The sequence below is a fragment of the Palaemon carinicauda genome, chromosome 35, assembly GCF_036898095.1.
Source record: "Palaemon carinicauda isolate YSFRI2023 chromosome 35, ASM3689809v2, whole genome shotgun sequence".
In the NCBI taxonomy this organism is placed as follows: domain Eukaryota; kingdom Metazoa; phylum Arthropoda; class Malacostraca; order Decapoda; family Palaemonidae; genus Palaemon; species Palaemon carinicauda.
The window spans coordinates 8609912-8633001 of record NC_090759.1 but is presented as its reverse complement, the minus strand read 5'-3'; the positions used below and the strand labels follow the sequence as shown (position 1 = coordinate 8633001).

Sequence of the window (23090 nt, the reverse complement as noted above, 5' to 3'; positions counted from 1 at the left end):
CCACGATGTAATCTTGACAAGGTGGACTAGGATGTATTTCAGGAGCTAAGCAAAATTGAAGGGAAAGCAGAACAGTTTGAAAATATTGATGATGCTATAGACTTAATGAATGGAACCCTTCATACAGCAGGAGTTAATTCAATTCCCAAAACAACAGGGTTATTCAAACGACAACCAGTCCCCTGGTGGTCTTCTGAACTAAGTGCCCTGCACAGAGCCACAGGAAGGCCTTTAACTAGATTGGCTAGACACTGTACTGAGGACAGTTTGGTTATGTACAAGAAATGTAGAGCACAGTTCTGTCGTGCCAGGAAAGAAGCTAGGCGCCAATCTTAGGTATCTTTTGTTTCCTCCATTAACTGTAGAACACCATCATCCTCTGTGTGGAGGAAAGTAAAAAAAGATAGCAGGCAAATTTACCCCAAACCCACCACCAGTGTTGGAGGTGAGTGATCAGTATGTGACTGGAGCAACTGAGGTTAGCAATGCCCTGGTTGATCATTTCTCAAATGTGTCATGCAAGTGTGAAGCAGTTCCTGGTCACCAGTATAGGAGCATAGAAGAAAAGAAAATTTTAAATTTTGCAACAGGAAGAGAAGAGTCCAACAATTCTCCTTTTACAGAAAGAGAATTTGAATTCTGCACTTGCTATGTGTAATGACACAGCCCCTGAACCCAATGGAATTGCATATACAATGTTAAGCATTATTAACAGAATATGGCATGATCATAGTTATCCAAGTGTTTGGGAACTAGCCATTATTTTAGCCTTTTTAAAACCCGGTAAGAATAAGTTTTAGCAGCAAACTATTGACCAGTTGCATTGACATCTTGCTTATGTAAAATCATGGAGAAGATGGTCAATGCAAGACTGGTGTGGTACCTGGAAAAGAAGGGAATTTCATCACCTATCCAGTATGGATTTAGAAAAATGCACTCAACGATTGATGTGTCAATACGACTTGAGTCCTCTATTTGTGAAGCCCTTGCTTCCAAACAGTACCATTTAATAGTTTTTTTTCAACTTGAAAAGGCATATGATACTGCGTGGAGATATGGTATACTAAAAATCATTCATAATTTGGGATTAAGAGATCTACAATTGTACATTCAATCATTGTGATTGTGATTGTGATTTCACATAGATTTTTTTCAACTGAAAGTAGGGGAAACTCTTTGTATGAGAAAATGTCAGGAAGGAGTTCCCCAGGGTACTGTGCTATGTGCAACCCTATTTGCACTTGCTATTAATGGGATATCCTCTGTCATTATTCAATATATTCTAACAATACTATTTGTTGATGATCTCTCCATATCATTTGCTGGAGCTAGAATGGCAATGGTAGAGAGAAAGCTACAACTCCCAATTGACAAAATTATTCAGTGAGCTGATATTAATGAGTTTAAATTTTTGACAAGCAAAACTGCTATTGTCTATTTTTGTCGTATCCGGGGAGTACATCCAGACTGGGATATATACATGAAAGGTCAACAGATCTCATGTGTAGGTGAAGCTAAATTTTTATGATTGATATTTGATGTTGGACATGGGTTCTTCACTTAAAGGCATTAAAAGCTAAATGTCTCGAGGCTCTGAATCTTTTAAAAGTATTGTCCCGTACATCATGGAGGCAGACAACAAAACTAATTTTAAGATTATACAAAGACTTAATTTTTTCAAAAATTAGTAGTGGGTGTGAAATATACTCCTCAGCCACCACAAGCCAATTAATGATATTAGATTCTATACATCATGCTGGTACAGTATTAGATTGTCCAGAGAAGAGTTTTGAACTTCAACTATCCCAAGTCTTCTTGTTGATGCTGGAGAATTACCTTTAGACCTTTACCGAATGTCTTCTATTGTTTGGTATTGGTTTAGGTTGCAAAGACTCCCTAACTCTTTAGCCTTTCAGACTGCAAGCCTTGTAAGGCACTCAACATACTTTGATTTGCACCCAAAATATCCTCAACCTTATGGCTTTCAGGTGAAACTATTATTAAACCATCTTGATATAATTAGAAGTAAGGTGCTTCCATTTAAGATATCATCAATGCCTCCATGACAATCAGAAGGGATTGTTTTCCCGCCAGGCCGCTGCAGGCTGTTCTTTTACCTCCCCTAAGTTTTCACAAATATAGGGTTTTATTAATTCCATGTTTTTGGTAAATTCTAGTATTCAAAGAAAGTTTATAATAACATCTTTACCTTATGCTGAGTGTAATTTATCCCAATTTGTGTTAAAATATGTGAAAAATTACAAAATTACAAAGCTTGCATCTGAAAACAAGCTGCTGTCGTTGACTTCGGCGGATTGGGTTATTAAATTTAGACTTACCATGACGATACTTTATAATATATTTATTCTTTCATATTGTTTATTGACAAAACATATATGTGATGAAGAAATTTAGGTTAGTAAATAACTTTTGATTCACATTACTTCGTAATTATTTGAGAACAATGAAGGTGTTCGGACAAAAATACTTCCGACCAATCAGGTATCAGGAACCTTTCCGAGCTAAAAGGGCACCCCCTGTGAGTCTGTGCAAATATGCACCGCTATAAAAAATAGACTATAGTCTATCTCAGGGACTAGGTAAATATGTCCATCCCAGCCATTAAAGGAGTCCGAGCCGGCCTAGGACAAGTCTTCCTCCTGAAGGGCATCGACCTGGGTTCCTCCAGACACATCTCGATACTCATCAAGAGCTTTGAGCAATCGTGCCCCCCTCAAGCAGTTAGGGTGGCTCAGTGGGACGTGGCTAGAGTCCTGAAGATGCTGTCAGAACCTCCCTTCGAACCCCTAAAGGACATCTTGGACAAAGAGCTCACCCTCAAGACAGTTTTTCTGTTAGCGTTGGCATCAGCAAAACGGGTAGGGGAGCTTCATGAACTTTCACACGAGGTGTCACACTCGAAGGGTTGGCGTGAAGCTACCTTCAGGTTCGTACCATCCTTTGTGGCCAAGACCCAGAACCCAGCAGTCTGGGACCCCAAGTTTGAAGGATTCTCAGTGCCGGCAATCCCCCGTTTGGACAACCCGAGGGACTTGCGGCTGTACCCTGTCAGAGCGGTACGGAAGTACTTGGAGAGGACAGCCAGACTTTGACCCGAAATCAAGAGTCTGTTCGTCTCTTCAGGATTAGTAAAGAAACCAATCTTCAAAAATACGATCTCCTCCTGGCTACGGCGGGTGATCATGAGAGCCTACAGTAGTGTAGGGGTTCCTCTTCCGGGTAAGCCTAGACCCCACGACATCAGAGGGCTTAGTACTTCGTTAGCCTTTGAGAAGAACATGGCAGTCGGCCAAATCCTGAGGGCAGGCACTTGGGCTAGTCAGTCAACCTTCACAGCTCACTACTTGAAGAAGTGTTCGAGGAGGTCCCTGGACGGATTCTCTCTCAGTCCCGTCATTTCAGCGCTTCAAAAGATTTAAAGGTGTAGCCCCAGGGAAACCACGGGCAGTAAGTCCAAGAGACACAGGTTCCCTATTTCTCGTGTTTTCTCTTGGAGGGTCAGCAGAGCCTAGCCTCCTATCTAGGTTCCCCTTTTCTCTCCTCATCACGGTCTCTGGGTCCTGTGGGACACTCCCACCTCCTAAGGTATAAGTCTCCTAAGAAAGTAGTTCGAGGTGAGTACTCCGTGTTGGAACAAATCACAAATTTTAAGTAATTTGTATTTTTCCTAACAGTACTTACCTCGAACTACCCCGAGTGCCTTACAGGACTTAGTAGAAACCTATCTGTCAAAAACTTACTGAGGATCGAGACCTGAGCAAGCATGCTTTCTGACCCCGGGTCGTCTCTGGGCGCTCATCACTCCGCCAGAGGTTACCCCGCAGAGAAAACGGGAGTAGGGTAAACTACACAAAATTTCTGGTTGGTTGGGAGGAGATCCCAGATACTCCTAAGAAAGTAGTTCGAGGTAAGTACTGTTAGAAAAAATACAAATTACTTAAAATTTGTGATTTTGTGTTGTCAATGGTACCAGTAGATTGGGTTTGTGCGTGTATTGTACCACTATATAAGGGTTAGGGAGATGCGCATGAGTGTTGTAATTCAAGGGGTATTAGTTTGTTGAGTATAGTTGGAAAAGTGTATGGTAGAGTACTGATTAATAGGATTAAGGATAAAACAGAGAATGCAATCTTAGAAGTACAGGGTGGTTTTAGAAGCGGTAGGGGTTGAATGAATCGGATTTTTACAGTTAGGCAGATATGCGAGAAATATTTAGCAAAAGGTAAGGAGGTGTATGTTGCGTTTATGGATCTGGAGAAAGCGTATGATAGAGTTTATAGGGAAGCAATGTGGAATTTGATGAGGTTATATGGAGTTGGTGGAAGGTTGTTGCAAGCAGTGAAAAGTTTCTACAAAGGTAGTAAAGCATGTGTTAGGATAGAAAATGAAGTGAGCGATTGGTTTCCGGTGAGAGTGGGACTGAGACAGGGATGTGTGATGTCGCCGTGGTTGTTTAACTTATTATATGTTGATGAAGTGGTGAGAGAGGTGAATGCTTGAGTGCTTGGACGAGGATTGAAGCTGGTAGACGAGAAGGACTATGAATGGGAGGTAAATCAGTTGTTGTTTGCTGATGATACTGTACTGGTTGCAGACGCGGAAGAGAAGCTTGGCCGATTAGTGGCAGAATTAGGAAGGGTGTGTGAGAGAAGGAAGATGAGAGTTAATGTGGGTAAGAGTAAGGTTATGAGATGTACGAGAAGGGATCGGAGTTGTGGGGAATGAAAGTGACAGAGACAGAAATTGAATGTGTTTGAGATGAAGTGTCTAAGGAGTATGGCTGGTGTATCTCGAGTAGATAGGGTTAGGTACAAAGTAGTGAGAGTGAGAACGGGTGTAAGAAATGAGTTAGCAGCTTGAGTGGATATGAATGTGTTGAGATGGTTTGGCCATGTTAAGAGAATGGAAAATGGCTGTCTGCTAAAGAAGGTGATGAATGCAAGAGTTGATGGGAGAAGTACAAGAGGAAGGCCAAAGTTTGGGTGGATGGATGGAGTGAAGAAAGGTCTGGGTGATAGGAGGATAGATGTGAGAGAGGCAAGAGAGCGTGTTAGAAATAGGAATGAATGGCGAGAGATTGTGACGCAGTTCCGGTAGGCCCTGCTGCTTCCTCGGTGCCTTGAATGACCGTGGAGGTAGCAGCAGTAGGGGATTTAGCGTTATGAAGCTTCATCTGTGGTGGATAACGGGGGAGGGTGGGCTATGGCACCCTAGCAGTACCAGCCGAACTCGGTTGAGTCCCTTGTCAGGCTGGGAGGAACTTAAAGAGGAGAGGTCCCCTTTTTTGTTTTATTTGTTTGATGTTGGCTAACCCCCAAAATTGTGGGAAGTGCCTTGGTATATGTATGTATGTATGTACATATACTGTAACAGATATTAGCACTTTCAAAGAACTATGAATAGGCTGTATTTGAGTGATGGGGTTACATGTAGTTTTTCATCTTTTTGTCGTTCTAATCTGGAAAATAATTTTGAGTATTTTATCCATTTTAGTTGAAGGGCTGATGAACAACTAATAGTGCTGGTAGATTACTTTTTGTTTATTATCTTTTTGGGGGCTTAGCCTCATTTTAAATACTGTATGCTCTAATAAGCACTTTACTTTTCAGGCTGAAATTGAGGCTAAAAAGGGAATGAAGGTCGATGATCCCTTCACTAGACGTTCGACAAGACCAACCATGGTAACAAAAACAAAAGAGCCTGAAGTTGTGTCGTCCGAAATGTTGATGAAATTAGAGATGGAACGTAAAAATAAAATGGAGGAGTCAAAGAAGAAAAAGGTAAGATTTTCATAAATAGGGATAAATGATAAGATATTGCATTTTTCTCTGTGATCTAGCTAAAGTCTATACAATTCTATTGTGATCTCCTGACTATATTGAGTACCTTGGAGGGGAAAAAAATAACTATGCATATGACATAATAGAAAAATCAGTTTCACTGGACCCCTAAAGGGTTATTGGGCAACAAGTATGATCATAGATTTTAGATTAGCGGGGTAGATGATCTTCCCATTTTTGGTTTACTATATGTATGCAGACTAGAGGTGAAATTATTAAAACTTAATCTTCATAAATGTTCTTAGGAGTCATATAAAATATTTGGCCATCTTTAGATTTTGCTTTGACCTAGTATAATATGTAAAGTCAATTTGTTATGGTTGTGTTGAAGCCGAACCTTTATGAATGACCCTTTCAAGATTATGTGACTTATAAAAATTTTATGTAAGTTTAGTATTTTTACAAAGGTATGTAGAAGATTTCAACCTGTAATTTATTAGAAAATAGTTTTACAGAGTAAATGTATTTTTTCTGAATATTCTTTAGGAAGAAGAAGTAGTAAAAAGGAAGATAGATGATGAAAAGAAGAAGGAAGATGAGAGGAAGAGAGTACAAGCTGAAGATTTGTTTGCTGCTCATGACTTTGAGGTCACGATTGACTTGGATGTTTCTGTACCCGGTAAGAAATTCAAGACATTTTTAGGTTTAAGTTTGTTTTTGCCTATATTCGTATCATAAGTTAACATTACTTGTCTATATGGTATACAAATTACAATATGTTGAAGTCTCAAAGGAATATTTATAATGGAATATCTTTGGCAATACCATAACAATGCTTGTCATATTTCTGTGAAACTCCTGATACTGTATTCGCAGTGCTTTTTTCTCTTGAAGTTTGGTTAACTACCGACATTTACCTAAAACTAAAAGAAATATGTACGAGGCCTGCCCCTCTAGTGGAATATTACGTTAATCTGGGGGTTAATGGCAATTATCTAGGTGTAGGTATACCATATTTTTTTTATTCGCTTCTCTCATTGTGTGGTTCAGACCATTGTTTCCCTAACCTCGTTAGGAAAGGAGATTGAATGTTTAAAATAGACTCGATAGATGACAACTTTCATATTCATGTCCTTCAGGATTCAAAGAAGCTCCATGGGTTTGTGAACAGTTTGAAGGTATTCCAATTCAAGTGGTGTGTTTCAGTCTCAGGATTACTCCCTAAGTATTCACCAGGAGAATGGATCTCACCTGGAAACGGTTGAGATTTCTGGGGATTCTTGCTCTTTTGTATCTGGATGAGTGGCTACTTGTGAACACATTATTGGAAAGGATTTAAGTTTAACAACTGTAGTTACTAAATTTATTGAAAAGGTTGGGAGTCTTGGCCAATTTGGAGGTCTTTTCTGTTTCCAACTCTGTAAGTTTGGGACTGATAATAGCAATAGTATTTCTTCTAGTTTTTTTCCATTTGAAAAGAGAATTTTGTCTTTCCTCCTTTTATAGATGTTCACTTGGATGAAGTGTGTCTCAGTTCAGATGGGGATGAGATTGCTAAAGACAATATAGTAATACTTTGGTATTCGATTATAATTTGTTCTAAAAAGATGGTCGAATAGCGAATCATTATTTCTCATTACAAGTAATGTAGTACAAGTAGTTCTCAACTAACGACTTATGCGACATGACAGTTCGACTTTACGACATTTTTTTCAGGGTGATGACGTCCTTTTCAGCATTTCATCTTTGAGGAACTAGCTCCAGCTACACTACCTCAGACAGCGCTCTTAGCAGATCATCTTAGAGTGCTGCCAGGAGGTTCGCCTCCAGGGGTTGGACTACTTTCCCTTCCAAGGGAGAGTTTTCCTCCCCAGGTTGTGTTTTTTCTCCCTTCCGAGGGAGAACTTTCCTGCATCCTCTTCATCACTTCGTCTCTGACTGCTGTTGCCGTCTTCACCTAGACTACGCTCCCCCATTACTGAGTCTCTCCTTCTTCGGAGGTGGAGCAGTCTTAGGCAAGTTTCTCCTGCGAAGTGATCATCTCTCTCGTTTGCGAGAGGGGCCACTCATAGAGACTCCTTTTCGGAGGATTGCTACTGCTAAAGGTCAGCTTGCTGATCCACCACCCCCCGGGGGCGTCATTAAAGGTCGTCATCCCTTCTCCCTCTTTGGTTCTTCTGCAACGCAGCCTTCCCCCAAAGAGGAGCCTCCTCTTCCATCATCTTCTGGGCCTCAACCTTTGCCGTTCCTGGACCTTCTCCTGACGACGCTGTTGCTATGCTGTTGCTAGTCCTCGGAGTTCGGTCTTGGACTCTTCGGTGGATCGCTCGCAATCTCCCACGGTTGATGTTCGCCCTTCAAAAGGGCACATCCCTTTTCCTGACCGGCCTTCTCTGTTCCTGTCATGTGATGTTGCCAAACATCCATCGCCCTTAAGAACACGCCTTCCTTCTCGCTGTTCCAGACCTTCGGCTGGGCGTCAGCACTCTCCAACGCGCCAGCGCTCAGGAGTACACCAGCGCTCCCCAACAACTCGTCAGCACACCAGCGCTTTCCAGCTCGTCAACGTTCTCTAGTATGTCAGCGATCCCCATCGCTTCAGCGCTCTCCAGTGCCCCAGTGATCTCCTGTTTGCCAGCGTTCTCCAGCGCGTTTTCGCCGTTGCCAGCACCAGCGTTTGCAGGCTCGCCAATGCTCATCAAGCGCACCTGCGCTCACCTTCGCACCTTCACAACTGCGCTCCCCTGTTCGTCTGTGCTCTCCTACTCGTCAACGCTCTCCTGTGCACCAACACACTCCAGCTCATTAGCGCTCGCCTGCGTGCCAGCGTTCTACAGCGCTCGCCTGCATGCCAGCGTTCTACAGCGCTCGCCTGCGTGCCAGCGTTCTACAGCGCTCGCCTGCGTGCCAGCGTTCTACAGCGCTCGCTTGCGTGCCAGCGTTCTACAGCGCTCGCCTGCGTGCCCACACTCACCTGTGCACCTGCACTTGCCTGCACACCAGTTTCTCTGCCTCGCCAGCACTCGCCTGCGCACCCACACCTGTGCACCAGCCCTTGCCTGCTCGCCATCGCACCCACACCTGCGCACCAGCACTTGCCTGCCGCCCAGCGCTCTCCTGCGCAAAAGGGCTCTCTGTCTCGCCAGCGGTCCAGCTCTTTCTCACTCATTATTTGAGAGGCATAAAGAACGAAAGAGAAAACTTTTTAACAGTTCACCATCGCCCCATTCCCCTCCCTGCAAATGCATTACAGCGTGCCCACCGGGAAAAGAGGGAAGATTCTTCACAGAAAAGTTCAAGATCTCGAAGATTCGATCTTCGAAGGCTGACCAACCGCATCAGCCATCGGTCGAGACGCCTCACAGGGAACCATTGGTCCTTTTCTCTTACGGAGGTTTTTCTGTCAGTAGTACTGTCAGCCAACATGATCTGGACGTTGCAAACTGCCTATCATTAGCTCACCAATCTTCAATTGCCAGCTCACCGACCACCGTTCACTAGTCCGCCGATCGCTAAATCATCTTCCACCAATGAGAAATCATCAACCTGCTGATTGCTAGATCACTATTTGCTGATCACTAGCTTGCCGATTGCCATATCGCCAATTGCTAGTTCATCTTCTCTGATCATTGACCCCCAGTCGCGCCAATTTTTAACGATCTCTGATTGCTAGTCGAAAACCAGTCATCAGTTTGCTGATCACTAGATCGCTGATTGCTAGCTCGTCTTTCTTTGATCATCGACCTCAGTCTCGCTGATCCCTGACCAGCCAATTGTCGGCTTGCTGATCTCTAGCTCACCGATCGCCAGTCCTAGATTGAGCGCTGATCGTCAATGGCTCGCCAATCACAAACTGGCGATCATTAAACCATTCTGCTGTTTCTCAGGGATCTCCAAGCTGATTGCCAACCTTCCTTGGCTTACTGACCAGACAGTATCTGTCTGTCAGTTACCATCTTCTGCTCACAGATTGCCGATTCGCTGATCATTAGCAGTTCGCCGTTCACCAGCAGTTCGTCACTCAAACTCTCTTGTTAACCTCTGCCTGTTGTTCCCTAGATCAGAAGGCAAACATCACACCTCATTACGTGCCATTATCCATCACACCAATCCACTAAAGCGATTGGCTGACAATCGACAGTCCTATTCAGCAGCTTGTCAACAGGTGACTAATCGTGAGCACTCTCCAACTGCACAGTAGCCACGATACCCAGCCGTTGACCATTGGTTAATGTTCACCAGACCGATGCTGTGGTAAGGAATAGCATCAACCTCGTCAGGGCACATAGAAGGGTCAAGCGTTTCCTTACCCTTTTCTATCAGTTAAAGGAGTTCTCTCCCAGGGAAGAAACCTTACACAGGGTATCACATCCCATCCTTTCCTCCATGAGTCAAGATCCTAGCGTCAACAAACTCCCATGTGAAAGGATCCGCAAGGAACTGCCCCTTTGGGTCGATGTCCACACCATCTTGGAGAAGTTCAGACAAGGAGTAAGACCACAGGTGTTCATGTGAATGCTGGACCTAAAGAATCCATACTTCCGGGCCCAAACCATCTATCTTCAAGGAAGTATCAGTCTAGACAATAAGAAATACCAGCTCAGGGCTCTGTGCTTCGATCTTTCCACAGCACCCATCCTGGGCTCACAGGATTGGCTTCCATCTCATCCGTTTTCTGGACGATTCGGTTGCAACCTTGCGTTAGCACCAAACCTTCTGAAGTTTTTATACCAAGATCTGGTAATCATGGTAAACCTTGGGAAGTCTTCTGTACTTCCCTCTCAGAAGACTGGTATATCTGGGAAGGATTTTAGACACCAATCTCCAAAAAACCTTCTCATCAAAGACAGGATAGCGAGCGAGGCTTAGAAAGGTTTCAAGACCCTTTCTCAAGACAAGAACTCCCACCCCGGAATGACTATGTCTCCTCTAACAGCTATCATCCCTGGCCTGCGTAGTTTCCAATGGCCGCCTCAGGATTCGTTCTCTCCAGTGGTGGCTTGAGTCCGATTGGAATCAGGCCTTCGATTTTCTGGACATTCTGATCCCCATGGGAATAGAAGCTTGGACGAACCTCAAGGGATGGGTTTCAGTCGAGAATCTATGGAGTGGTGTAACCTTCTCACCCCCCCCCCCCCCCAGAGAGAGTGAGTGAGTGAGTGAGTGAGTAAGATGGTCTGGGATGCATCTTAGGTATTTATCGAGCTTATTCTTAAACACATCTACGCTCACTCCTGATATGTTTCTTAGATGAGCTGGCAGCACATTAAATAGTCACTGCATTATCGATGCTGGTGTGTAGTGGATTAATGTCCTGTGCGCCTTCCTTATTTTATATATTAAACTTAGCCGGTGAATATATATATAGCTTACGTCTCCGACGGTCGACAGATTCCAAAAACTTGCGAGCGATCTCCATGAAGGCTACCGGGTGTGCCCACCAGCGCCGACTATCGGCCAGATACCGCATATACTTCTCAACCAAATCAGTTCTTCTCTGTCGGTGGTAGTGACAGCATTGGTTCCGCCGCGCTTAACCTCAAGTTTCTACTGATTGGTGAAGTACTTGTTCATGGTTTTATGGCTTTCGCCGTGTTGGTTTATTCTCAAGCAATACGATCTTCAAAAGAAATGCTTTTGAAAGGAGAGAGAAATTTTTTACCCTTGCTTTTTTAATCTCTCTCTGGATTTTCCATAGAGAAAAGATGGCCGACCCTTCCCTCAGTGTACGGAAGTGTGTTAAGGCTTTTAGTAATTATTTTATCACTTTATAAATTATTGTTGATATTTATAGATTTACCTCTATATATTTTATATCTCACCCGCTTTTATTAGGCCTCTTCGATTCCCTTTCCATTTATACTAAACACCGAGATAAATTTTATATTTTTGTTTAGAAGCGACCTATGCCTATTCTTTGTGAGAGAGAGAGAGAGAGAGAGGAGAGAGAGAGAGAGAGAGAGGAGAGAGAGAGGGAGGAGAGAGAGAGAGAAGAGAAGAGAGAGAGAGAGAGTTTAGAGAGAGATGAGAGAGAGAGAGAAGAGAGAGAAGAGAGAGAGAGGAGAGAGAGAGAGAGAGAGAGGAGAGAGAGAGAGAGAGAGAGAGAGAGAGAGAGAGAGAGAGAGAGAGAGAGAGAGAGAGAGAGAGAGAGAGAGAGAGAGAGAGGAGAGAGAGAGAGAGAGAGAGGAGAGAGAGAGAGAGAGAGAGAGAGAGGAGAGAGAGAGAGAGAGAGAGAGAGAGAGAGAGAGAGAGAGAGAGAGAGAGGAGAGAGAGAGAGAGAGAGGAGAGAGAGAGAGAGAGAGAGAGAGAGAGAGAGAGAGAGAGAGAGAGAGAGAGAGAGAGAGAGAGAGAGAGGAGAGAGAGAGAGAGAGAGAGAGAGAGAGAGAGAGAGAGAGAGAGAGAGAGAGAGAGAGGAGAGAGAGAGAGAGAGAGAGAGAGAGAGAGAGGAGAGAGAGAGAGAGGAGAGAGAGAGAGAGAGAGAGAGAGAGAGAGAGAGAGAGAGAGAGAGAGAGAGAGAGAGAGATTTTTTTTTTCTAGTTTTTATTCTCATCCCAAGGCACTGTACGGTGAGAGATTGAAAACGTTGTTCTTAAATGATTTACTTTTAGTCTCCTCCCAAGTCACTGATCTTTTTTAACTTTATATATTTTTTCCGTTTTATTCTATATATATGTATATGTTTATTAATTTTTGCATGTGTGTTAAATTTTGTACTAGTGAGCCTTACATTATACGACATTTTTCGCAATTCTAACCTTTTGATTGAAGGGAGAATTGCGTGCTTCAGGTAGAAATCCGCTTTATTCATGTCCAATGTGAAATTATTAAAAAATGCAATGTCAGTGAAGAAAGTGCGAAAAACATGTTCAGTGTTGCGGAGGGTTTGTTTGTTCGTGCTTGTCACTTGCCTAGTCCGAGACCTCTTTCAGGCTCCCCTGCATCAGGGAGAAGGAATGTCGTAGGACCTAAGGGAGTGAGAGGTGTAAACCAACGAACAGACGTTCCCTCAAAGGTATCAGACGTTGCTCTTCAAGCACGTCCTTGCCAAAAGACAGGAGAGACGAAGTTCTCCTCGTCTTCCGATGATTCGTCTCTTTAAAAACCTTGGCGTAAGGTTTCGAGACGGTGGAAACGTTAGTTAGTTACTTCAGAACAAGTTCAACGTCCTAGCTGTAGTCATCATGAGAGTCCCGTTCATAGCGATGACGTTCATGTACAGACGTTTCCGACGTCACGATCTATTCAGAGTGCGGTCGATCCGAAGTTAAGTGTTTTGCAAGATATGCTGTTAAAGCTTTCTTCTTTAATGAAAGCTTACGATCATGTTCCTGTGCGAAAGGATCCTTTGCTTTTTGTACGTCACGGTTCTGGGATACGTGATTCAGGTCCTCAACCTTCTAAACGAGCTTTGTTACGTCACGCTGACGTTATCCCTAGTGTCAGCTTTGCTGTTAAACGAGATGCGGAGCCTAAATCTCGATGTAACTTTGATCGACAGTCAGTTAAGTCGAGTCATAACTTTGATCAGCAGTCACTGCAGTTCCTCCGAGACTTTGAACGTCAGCCACCGCAGTCACAGCGTGACGTTGAGCTGCAGACACCGCAGACACGACATGACGTTGAGCGGTAGACACCGTAGACACGACGTGACGTCGAGGGTCAGTCACCGTAGTCACGATGTAGCATCGAACAGCAGTCACCGCTGTTACTACGTGACGTTTGAGCGTCAGTCACTTCTGTCACGACGTGTAGTAGAATAACATTCTCTGCAGTCACAACGTGACATCGACCCTCCAACTTTAACTTCTGTTCATATACAAGTTGATGTAGCCTGTCAGGCTTTTCCTTCACGTCATTCTGAATATAAATCTCTTTCTCGCAAGACTTTAGATTTATCAGATGATGTGCCTTCTGAAGAAGTTGATGACCCCCTTTCATCTAATGTACCTTTGGGGATTCAGTCAGAAGAGGAGTAACCTAGGGTTGTCCAACAATCCCTTGTTTTTAAAATTATGAATTTCTTTAGGGAAATTTTGTCCTACTCGTTTTGTAACGGCTGCTCCACGTTCTCCGCCGTCTGAGTTTACTCTTGGCATGACTTTCTTCGACTCCTACATATACGAAGTCAGTTCTCTCTTGTTCTTCCAAGAGAGCCATGCTCTTACTGGGAGACTGGTTGGAATCCAGGAGAAGTTTAGGAAAGTCTGCTTTTGCTTTTCCTCCTCCTTAATTAGCTTCTCGCTTGAGCGTCTGGTGTGACACAGGAGAGGTTCTCGGCTTGGGAGTGCCTGCCTCTGCCCAGGGAGACTTCTTAAGCCTTGTGGACTCTCCTCGTCGTCTAGCCATGAGACGCTCCAAGATTTTATGGTCGTCTTCAGAGCTAGACCATCTCCTGAAAGGAGTTTTTCGAGCGTTTGAAGTATTTTATTTTTTGGATTGGTCCCTGGGAGCCTTAAGTAAGAAGGTCTCTCCAGCTGACAATGTATTGCTGTACAAATTATGTCATGCATAAACAAGGCTATAAGGGATGGCTCCAATGAACTGGCAGCCACGTTCACTGCAGGAGTACTTAGGATGTAAGTGCACTCAATGTGTTCATTGTCAAGACAAAGTTCACGATGAAGACTACCAAATCTGTCTTGGCAGCAGTAAGGGAAGGCGACTGGATGGTCTCTCTCGACCTTCAGGATGCATACTTCCACATCCCGATTCATCCAAACTTTCAACAATATCTGAGGTTTGTGGACGGGAAAGTAGTGTACCAATTTCGAGCACTGTGCTTCGGCCTCAGTCCTGCTCCTCTTGTTTTTACAAGGCTCTTGCAAAATGTAGCAAGCTTTCCACATTTTTCAGGGATCAGAGCCTCCCTTTATTTTGACGACTGGCTAATCAGGGCGTCGTCATTAAATCGCTGTCTGGAGAACCTCAAATGGACATTAGACCTAACCAAGGAGCTAGGTCTCATAGTGAACGTAGAGAAGTCGTAACTTACAGTACTCCATCCCAGACTATTCTTTATTTGGGGATGGAGATACAGTGTCGAATTTTTCGGGCCTTTTCGTCTCCCACAAGAATGGAACAAGCTCTGTTAAAAGTCTGTCAATTGCAAGAGAAAAACAGTTGCTCTGTAAGAGTTTGAACGAGCCTCGTGGGAACTCTTTCATCGCTGGAGCAGTTTTTCTCTCTGGGGAGACTCAACCTTTGCCTTCTCCATTTTCACCTAAACCATTGGAACAAGGAGAAGGGCTTAGAGAGTATCTCTATCCCAATCTCCAACTCAGTCTAGACATGTCTGACTTGGTGGGACAGCAACATCAGACTTCGAGAAGGTCCTTCTCTTGCGATCAAGAACCCAAACCATGTGTTGTATTCAGATGCATCGGATTTGGGTTAGGGAGCGCCACTGGACAGTCTGGAATGCTCGGGTCTTTGGTCCACGGATTAGAAGGAACTCCATTTAAGGCAAGTAACATCTCTCTTTTGACGAGGTTTGTGCAAGGAGAAATGAAGGTCTTAGCGGACTGCCTCAGCAGAAGAGGACAAGTCATCTCCATGGAGTGGACGTTGCACAAGGCTGTGTGCGAGAAGCTATGGATAACATGGGGTCAACCCACCATAGATCTTTTTGCGACTTCACTGACAAAGAGGCTCTCGACTTACTGCTCTCCAGTTCCAGATCCAGAGGCAGCCCACATAGATGCTTTCCTGCTGGACTGGTCTCGCCTAGACATTTATGCCTTCCCACCATTCGAGATCCTAGACAAGGTGCTTCAGAAGTTCGCCTCTCACGAAGGGACCAGGTTGACGTTGGTTGCTCCCCTCTGGCCCGCGACTGAGTGGTTCACAGAGGTACTTCTATGGCTAGTAGACATTCCAAGAAGTCTATCGTTGCGGATGGATCTCCTGCGTCAGCCTCACGTAAAGAGATTTCATCAAAGCCTCCCCGCGCTTCGTCTACCTGCCTTCAGACTATCGAAAGACTCTCTAGAGCTCGAGGGTTTTCGAAGGAGGCAGCTAGAGCGATCACGAGGGCTAGAAGATCCTCTACCATCAGGATTTATCTATCTAAGTGGGAGGTATTTAGAGACTGGTGCAAGTCCTCCTCTATTTCCTCTTCCAGTACCTCTGTAGCGCAGATTGCAGATTTTCTGCTTTATCTGGGAAATGGTCGCTCCCTTTCTGCATCTACCATTAAAGGCTACAGAAGCATGTTAGCTTCTGTTTTCAGGCATAGAAATTTGGATCTATCTAATAACAAAGATCTTCAAGACCTTCTTAAGTCTTTCGAGACTTCCAAGGAGCGTCATATTTCTACTCCTACTTGGAACTTGGACGTGGTCTTGCAGTTCCTTATGTCAGACAGGTTTGAACCGTTAAGTTCGGCCTCCCTGAAGGATCTTACCCTCAAGACACTTTTCTTGGTGAGCTTGGCTTCTGCGAAAAGGGTTAGTGAGATACATGCTTTTAGCAAGAATATCGGCTTCTCCGCTAATAAAGCAGTATGCTCTCTTCAGCTTTGTTTTTTGGCCAAAAATGAACTTCCGTCTCGTCCATGGCCTAAATCATTTGAACTTCCCAGTCTATCTGAGATTGTTGGGAATGAAGTTGAAAAAGTGCTGTGCCCCGTTAGAGCTCTTAGTTTTATTTATCTAGAACTAAACTGCTGTGAGGTTTTTTCAGAGGCCTTATGGTGCTCCGTTAAAAGCCCTCTTTGCCTATGTCGAAGAATGCGTTGTCTTATTTTGTTAGACTATTGATTAGAGAGGCACACTCTCATTTAAGTGAGAAGGATCGTAATTTGCTTAAAGTTAAGGCTCATGAAGTTAGAGCGGTAGCAACTTCAGTAGCATTTAAACAAAATAGATCCCTTAGAAGTATTATGGACGCAACCTTTTGGAGAAGCAAGTAGGTGTTCGCTTCATATTACTTGAAAGATGTCCAGACTCTTTATGAGGACTGCTACACGTTGGGACCATTCGTAGCAGCGAGTGCAGTAGTGGGTGAAGGTTCTACCACTACATTCCCTTAATCCCAATATCCTTTTAATCTTCTCTTGAAATTTTTAATCTTGTTTTGGGTTGTACGGGAGACTAAGAAGTCTTTCGCAATCTTTTGATTTGGCGGGTGGTCAAAATATTGTTTCTTGAGAGCGCCCAGATTAAGGGTATTGATGAGGTCCTGTTGTAGGGGTGTTCACCCTGATTATAACAGCTCCTAGAAGTCTTTCAGCATCCTGAGAGGATCGCTGGGCTTCATAAGGATAGCGAACTAATGAGTCAGAGTATTCATCCGAGTCAGCTTCCTTATCAGGTACCTATACTTAAGTTTGTTTTTTGAATATTTGTCAAAAACTCTTGAGCATATACGCCTTTATTGTTTTAATACTGGTCTCTACCCACCACCATGGGTGTGAATCAGCTATATATATATTCACCGGCTAAGTTTAATATTTAAAAATGATATTTTCAATTTAAAATAAATTTTTGAATATACTTACCCGGTGAATATATATAATTAAAGGCCCTCCCTTCCTCCCCGATAGAGACCCTACGGACTGAGAAGAACTGGTTTGGTTGAGAAGTATATGCGGTATCTGGCCGATAGTCGGCGCAGGTGGGCACACCCGGCAGCCTTCATGGCGATCGCTCGCGAGTTTTTGGAATCTGTCGACCGTCGGAGACGTAAGCTATATATTTATATTTTCAATATTAATCTTACCCGATGATCATGTAGCTGTCAACTCCGTTGCCCGACAGAAATCTACGGTCGGGATACGCCAGCGATCGCTATACAGGTGGGGGTGTACTCACCAGCGCCATCTGTGGTCAGGTACTCCAGTACTTCTTGTCAACAAGACCTCAATTTTTCCTCTGTCGTGCCACCGGCAAGACCTACATGGATACGCTGTTGATTTTGGAGTCTTTTGTTCACGATTTGGTGAAGTATTTGCTCTGAAATTTAGCCTTCGCTGTACAGGAAGCTTTAGCCTTAGCTTAGCAAGCTTTTGGTATTAATTTGATTCATTGGTTAACGATCTTTGCTTTACTTTGGAATTCCCCCTTTGACTACTTCTAAAATTCAAGATGTCTGACCATTCCCAAGTTCCTAAATACAGGCGATGTAGTGTTAGGACATGTAATAGGCGTCTTCCGAAGGCCTCTGTTGATCCTCACACCGTATGTTCCAATTGTAGGGGAAAATCCTGTCAATTGGAAGATCGATGTGGGGAATGTGCTGGGCTTTCGGAATTCGATTTTAATGAATTCCTCAGATATACTCGTAGGTTAGAGAAGGAGAGAGATAGGAGGAGTTCTTCTCGCTCTTTGGATATTTCCTCTCCCCATGCCCCTCAACCTTTTCCTTCCCCTGTGGTGGTGACCCCCGAACCTGCTACGAGTGCTCAGCCTGCAATGGCTGATATGTTGCGTGCCATTCAGGCTCTCGGTGATAAGGTGGAGTCGTTGGTTAGTGACCGCAATCAGCTCTTGGCAGATGTCAGAGAGCTGAAAGCGAAGAGTGCAGTGGGAAGTGTTAGTGCAAGTGCTGTGCATAGTGTCAGTGTCAGTGTTGCGCATGAGGATACATCTGTGCGTGCCAGTCGTCCTCCCAGTCCGGGACCTCTTGCAAGCTCCCAAGCCCAGGGGAGAAGCAATGTCGAAGGACCAAAGGGTTCGGCAGGCCTTGATCGGCGCACAGATGTATCCTCAGTGGTTGCGGACGTATCTGCTAAGGATCGTCCCTTCCACTCCCAGACGAATGAGCCCTTACATTCCTCGTCTGTGGAAGAGGTTTCCAGGAGGAAACGGTGGACTAAGGTCTCACGACCGCTCAAGCGTAAAGTCCCTTCAGAGCTAGTCCAACGGCCCAGGTGTAGCCACTGGGTCAGTTCGGACTCGCCGCAGTCATCTGATGACTGCACACCTCCCAAGAGAGGTAGAGTGGTCCCTCAACAGGCCTCTGCTCCAACCACAGTAGACCCTAAGTGGTCCATGCTGCAGACTATGCAGTCTCAGCTTGCGGCTTTTATGCAGGAGTATCAGGCAGAGAAGGTTAACACCCCTCCTCCTGTGAGAGCTCCTCCACCGTTGCGCAGTCCTCACTACCAGACGCATGTTCGTGCTGCACCCTCTGCTTACATGCGTGAGCTGCCGCATCGGGAGTTGCCGGGTTCCAGCACTATACGGCATTCTCCTCAGCCCATGCAGCATGCTCTGCAGACCTTACAGCATGCTCCGCATTCCATGCAGCATGAGCCGCATTCCATGCAGCATGAGCCTCATACCATGCAGCATGAGCCTCATCCCATGCAGCATGAGCCGCATGCCATGCAGCATGAGCCGCATACCATGCAGCATGAGCCGCATCCCATGCAGCATGAGCCGCATGCCATGCAGCATGAGCCGCATGCCATGCAGCATGAGCCGCATGCCTTACAGCATGCTCTGCATACCACACCGCATGCTCCTCAGCCCACCGCAGACCCTCCCTCACACCAGCCCTCTGCTTTTGTTGTTGCCAGCTCACAGTCTGTCCAGCAGAGGCATGATGATGGATCCGCAGGTACGCATGCACCCGTTCTGCAGGATTCAGCCGTTCAGCTTGCTGCTCTGCCTTTGCCTCTTACAACTCAACTGTCGGGTGAGGAGGCTTCTGAGGATGAAGCTGCTCATCTAGATGATCCTCATTCTGATGTTGAAGGACACAAGTCTTCGCCACCCTCCTTAGACTTCCGCAAAGTCCTTGCTTTGTTCAGAGAGTTGTACCCTGAACACTTTGTGTCTGCAACCCCTCGTTCTCCTCCCTCCGAGTTTGCTCTGGGCATGCAGTCTACTGCGCCTGCCTTCACCAAGCTTGTTCTTGCCAGATCATCAAGGAGAGCTTTGAGGGTTATGGGGGATTGGTTGCAGTCCAAGAAGCAACTGGGAAGGACCTCTTTTGTGTTTCCTCCTCCCAAGCTGGCTTCTAAGTCGGGCGTCTGGTATGCCACGGGAGAGGAACCTGGCTTGGGGGTTCCTGCCTCTGCCCAGGCCGACTTCTCAAGTCTGGTTGACTCTCCCCGCAGGTTGGCTATGAGACGTTCGAAGATCTGCTGGTCCTCTTCAGATCTTGATCACATGTTAAGGGGAGTCTTTCGTGCCTTCGAGATATTCAACTTCCTCGATTGGTGTCTGGGAGCCTTAAGCAGGAAGACTGCCCCTTCTGACAAGGACTCAGCCATGCTGATCATGTCCAGCATGGACAAGGCAATACGGGATGGGTCTGGCGAGCTTGCGGCTTCTTATGTATCAGGGGTCCTCAAGAAAAGAGAACATCTGTGCTCCTTCTTATCTGCTGGTATCACCCCTTGCCAGAGGTCAGAGTTACTTTTTGCTCCTCTGTCCAAGTGTCTGTTTCCGGAGGATTTAATTAAGGGGATGGCTGCCTCTCTTCTCCAGAAGGATACGCATGACCTCATGGCTTCTTCTGCACGTAAGGCTAAGACCTTACCTTCCGTGACTAAACCTTACCGCCCTCTAGCAGTTGATACACCTGCTTCCAGGTTCATCCCGCCCTTTCGTGGCAGAACCTCCAGCAGAGGAGGTACCCGTGCAGACAGTCACCGTGGCAAGTCCAAGAAGGGTTCCAAGTCCACAAGAGGCAAGTTTTGACTGCCCTCCTCTCCAGACAGCTGTAGGAGCCAGACTCAAGACCTTCTGGCAAGCTTGGGAGAGCAGAGGTGCAGACGCTCAGTCTGTGAAGTGGCTGAGGGAGGGATACAGAATTCCGTTCTGCCGCAATCCCCCTCTAGCTACATCTCCCATCAACCTCTCTCCCAACTACAAAGAGAAGGACAAGAGGCTAGCGTTGCAACAAGAGGTGTCGCTCTTGCTACAAAAGGAGGCAGTGGTCATAGTCCGGGACCATCAATCCCCGGGCTTTTACAACCGTCTCTTCCTGGTAGCCAAGAAGACAGGAGGTTGGAGACCGGTGCTGGACGTCAGTGCGCTCAATGCTTATGTCACCAAGCAGACGTTCACTATGGAGACGACGAAGTCGGTCCTAGCAGCGGTCAGGCAGGAGGACTGGATGGTCTCGTTAGACCTGAAAGACGCATACTTTCACGTCCCCATCCATCCAGACTCCCAACCTTTCCTGAGATTCGTCTATGGAAAGGTTGTGTACCAGTTCCAAGCCCTGTGCTTTGGCCTAAGCACGGCACCTCTTGTGTTTACGCGACTGATGAGGAATATTGCGAAATTCCTTCACTTGGCAGGCATCAGAGCCTCCCTCTATTTAGACGACTGGCTTTTAAGAGCTCCCACAAGTCGTCGCTGTCTGGAGAATCTCAGATGGACTATGGATCTGACCAAGGAACTGGGCCTCCTGGTCAATTTAGAGAAGTCCCAGCTCGTCCCATCCCAGACCATTGTTTACCTGGGTATGGAGATTCAGAGTCGAGCTTTTCGGGCTTTTCCGTCGGCCCCAAGGATCAACCAAGCCCTAGAGTGCATCCTGAGCATGCTGAGAAGGAGCCGATGCTCAGTAAGGCAGTGGATGAGTCTAACAGGGACACTTTCATCGCTGGCCCTGTTCATCGAGTTAGGGAGACTCCACCTCCGCCCCCTTCAGTATCATCTGGCTGCTCACTGGATCAAGGACATGACGCTAGAGACGGTCTCAATTCCTGTTTCCGAAGAGATGAGGTCTACTCTAACGTGGTGGAAGAACAGCATTCTTCTCAAGGAAGGTCTTTCGTTAGCTGTTCAGACCCCCGACCACCATCTCTTCTCGGACGCATCAGACTCGGGCTGGGGTGCGACATTGGACGGACAGGAATGCTCGGGAACATGGAATCAGGAGCAAAGGACACTCCACATCAATTGCAAGGAGTTGTTGGCGGTTCATCTGGCCTTAATGAACTTCAAGTCCCTCCAGCTAAACAAGGTGGTGGAGGTGAACTCCGACAACACCACAGCCTTGGCTTACATCTCCAAGCAGGGGGGGACTCATTCGAGGAAGTTGTTCGAGATCGCAAGGGACCTCCTCATTTGGTCAAAAGATCGAAGGCTCACGCTGGTAACAAGGTTCATTCAGGGCGATATGAATGTCATGGCAGATCGCCTCAGCCGGAAGGGTCAGGTCATCCCCACAGAGTGGACCCTTCACAAGAATGTTTGCAGCAGACTTTGGTCCCTGTGGGGTCAGCCAACCATAGATCTGTTCGCTACCTCGATGACCAAGAGGCTCCCATTGTATTGTTCTCCGATTCCAGACCCGGCAGCAGTTCACGTGGATGCTTTTCTGCTGGATTGGTCCCATCTCGACCTGTATGCATTCCCGCCGTTCAAGATTGTCAACAGGGTACTTCAGAAATTCGCCTCTCACAAAGGGACACGGCTGACGTTGGTTGCTCCCCTCTGGCCCGCGAGAGAATGGTTCACAGAGGTACTGCAATGGCTGGTCGACGTTCCCAGGACTCTCCCTCTAAGAGTGGACCTTCTGCGTCAACCTCACGTAAAGAAGGTACACCCAAGCCTCCACGCTCTTCGTCTGACTGCCTTCAGACTATCGAAAGACTCTCAAGAGCTAGAGGCTTTTCGAAGGAGGCAGCCAGAGCGATTGCTAGAGCTAGGAGGACATCCACTCTCAGAGTCTATCAATCTAAATGGGAAGTCTTCAGAAGCTGGTGCAAGGCCAATGCAGTTTCCTCAACCAGTACCACTGTAACCCAGATTGCTGACTTCCTGTTACATCTAAGGAACGTTAGATCCCTATCAGCTCCTACAATCAAGGGTTACAGAAGTATGTTGGCAGCGGTTTTCCGCCACAGAGGCTTGGATCTTTCCTCCAACAAAGATCTGCAGGACATCCTTAGGTCTTTTGAGACCTCTAAGGAACGTCGGTTGTCCACTCCAGGCTGGAATCTAGACGTGGTCCTAAGGTTCCTGATGTCATCTAGATTTGAACCGCTCCAATCAGCCTCTTTCAAGGACCTCACATTAAAAACTCTTTTCCTAGTATGCCTAGCAACAGCTAAGAGAGTAAGTGAGATCCACGCCTTCAGCAGGAACATAGGTTTCACATCGGAAACGGCTACATGTTCCTTGCAGCTCGGTTTTTTGGCTAAAAACGAGCTTCCTTCACGTCCTTGGCCTAAATCGTTCGAGATCCCTAGCCTATCCAACTTGGTGGGTAACGAGCTGGAGAGAGTACTTTGCCCAGTCAGAGCTCTTAGGTACTATCTGAAAAGGTCAAAACCCTTACGAGGACAATCAGAAGCCTTATGGTGTGCTGTTAAGAAGCCTTCGC

General features: G+C 45.8%; 1 protein-coding gene across 1 annotated transcript in view; it reads left to right on the top strand.

Moving 5' to 3' along the window:
- Rtf1 (RNA polymerase-associated protein Rtf1) overlaps positions 1-23090 on the top strand; it is a 229053-nt gene that overhangs the window by 189107 nt on the left and 16856 nt on the right. The window contains exons 13-14 of the mRNA XM_068358690.1: positions 5631-5801; positions 6348-6480. Of these exons, the coding sequence (XP_068214791.1) occupies positions 5631-5801; positions 6348-6480 (304 nt within the window). The remainder of the gene's footprint in view (positions 1-5630; positions 5802-6347; positions 6481-23090) is intronic.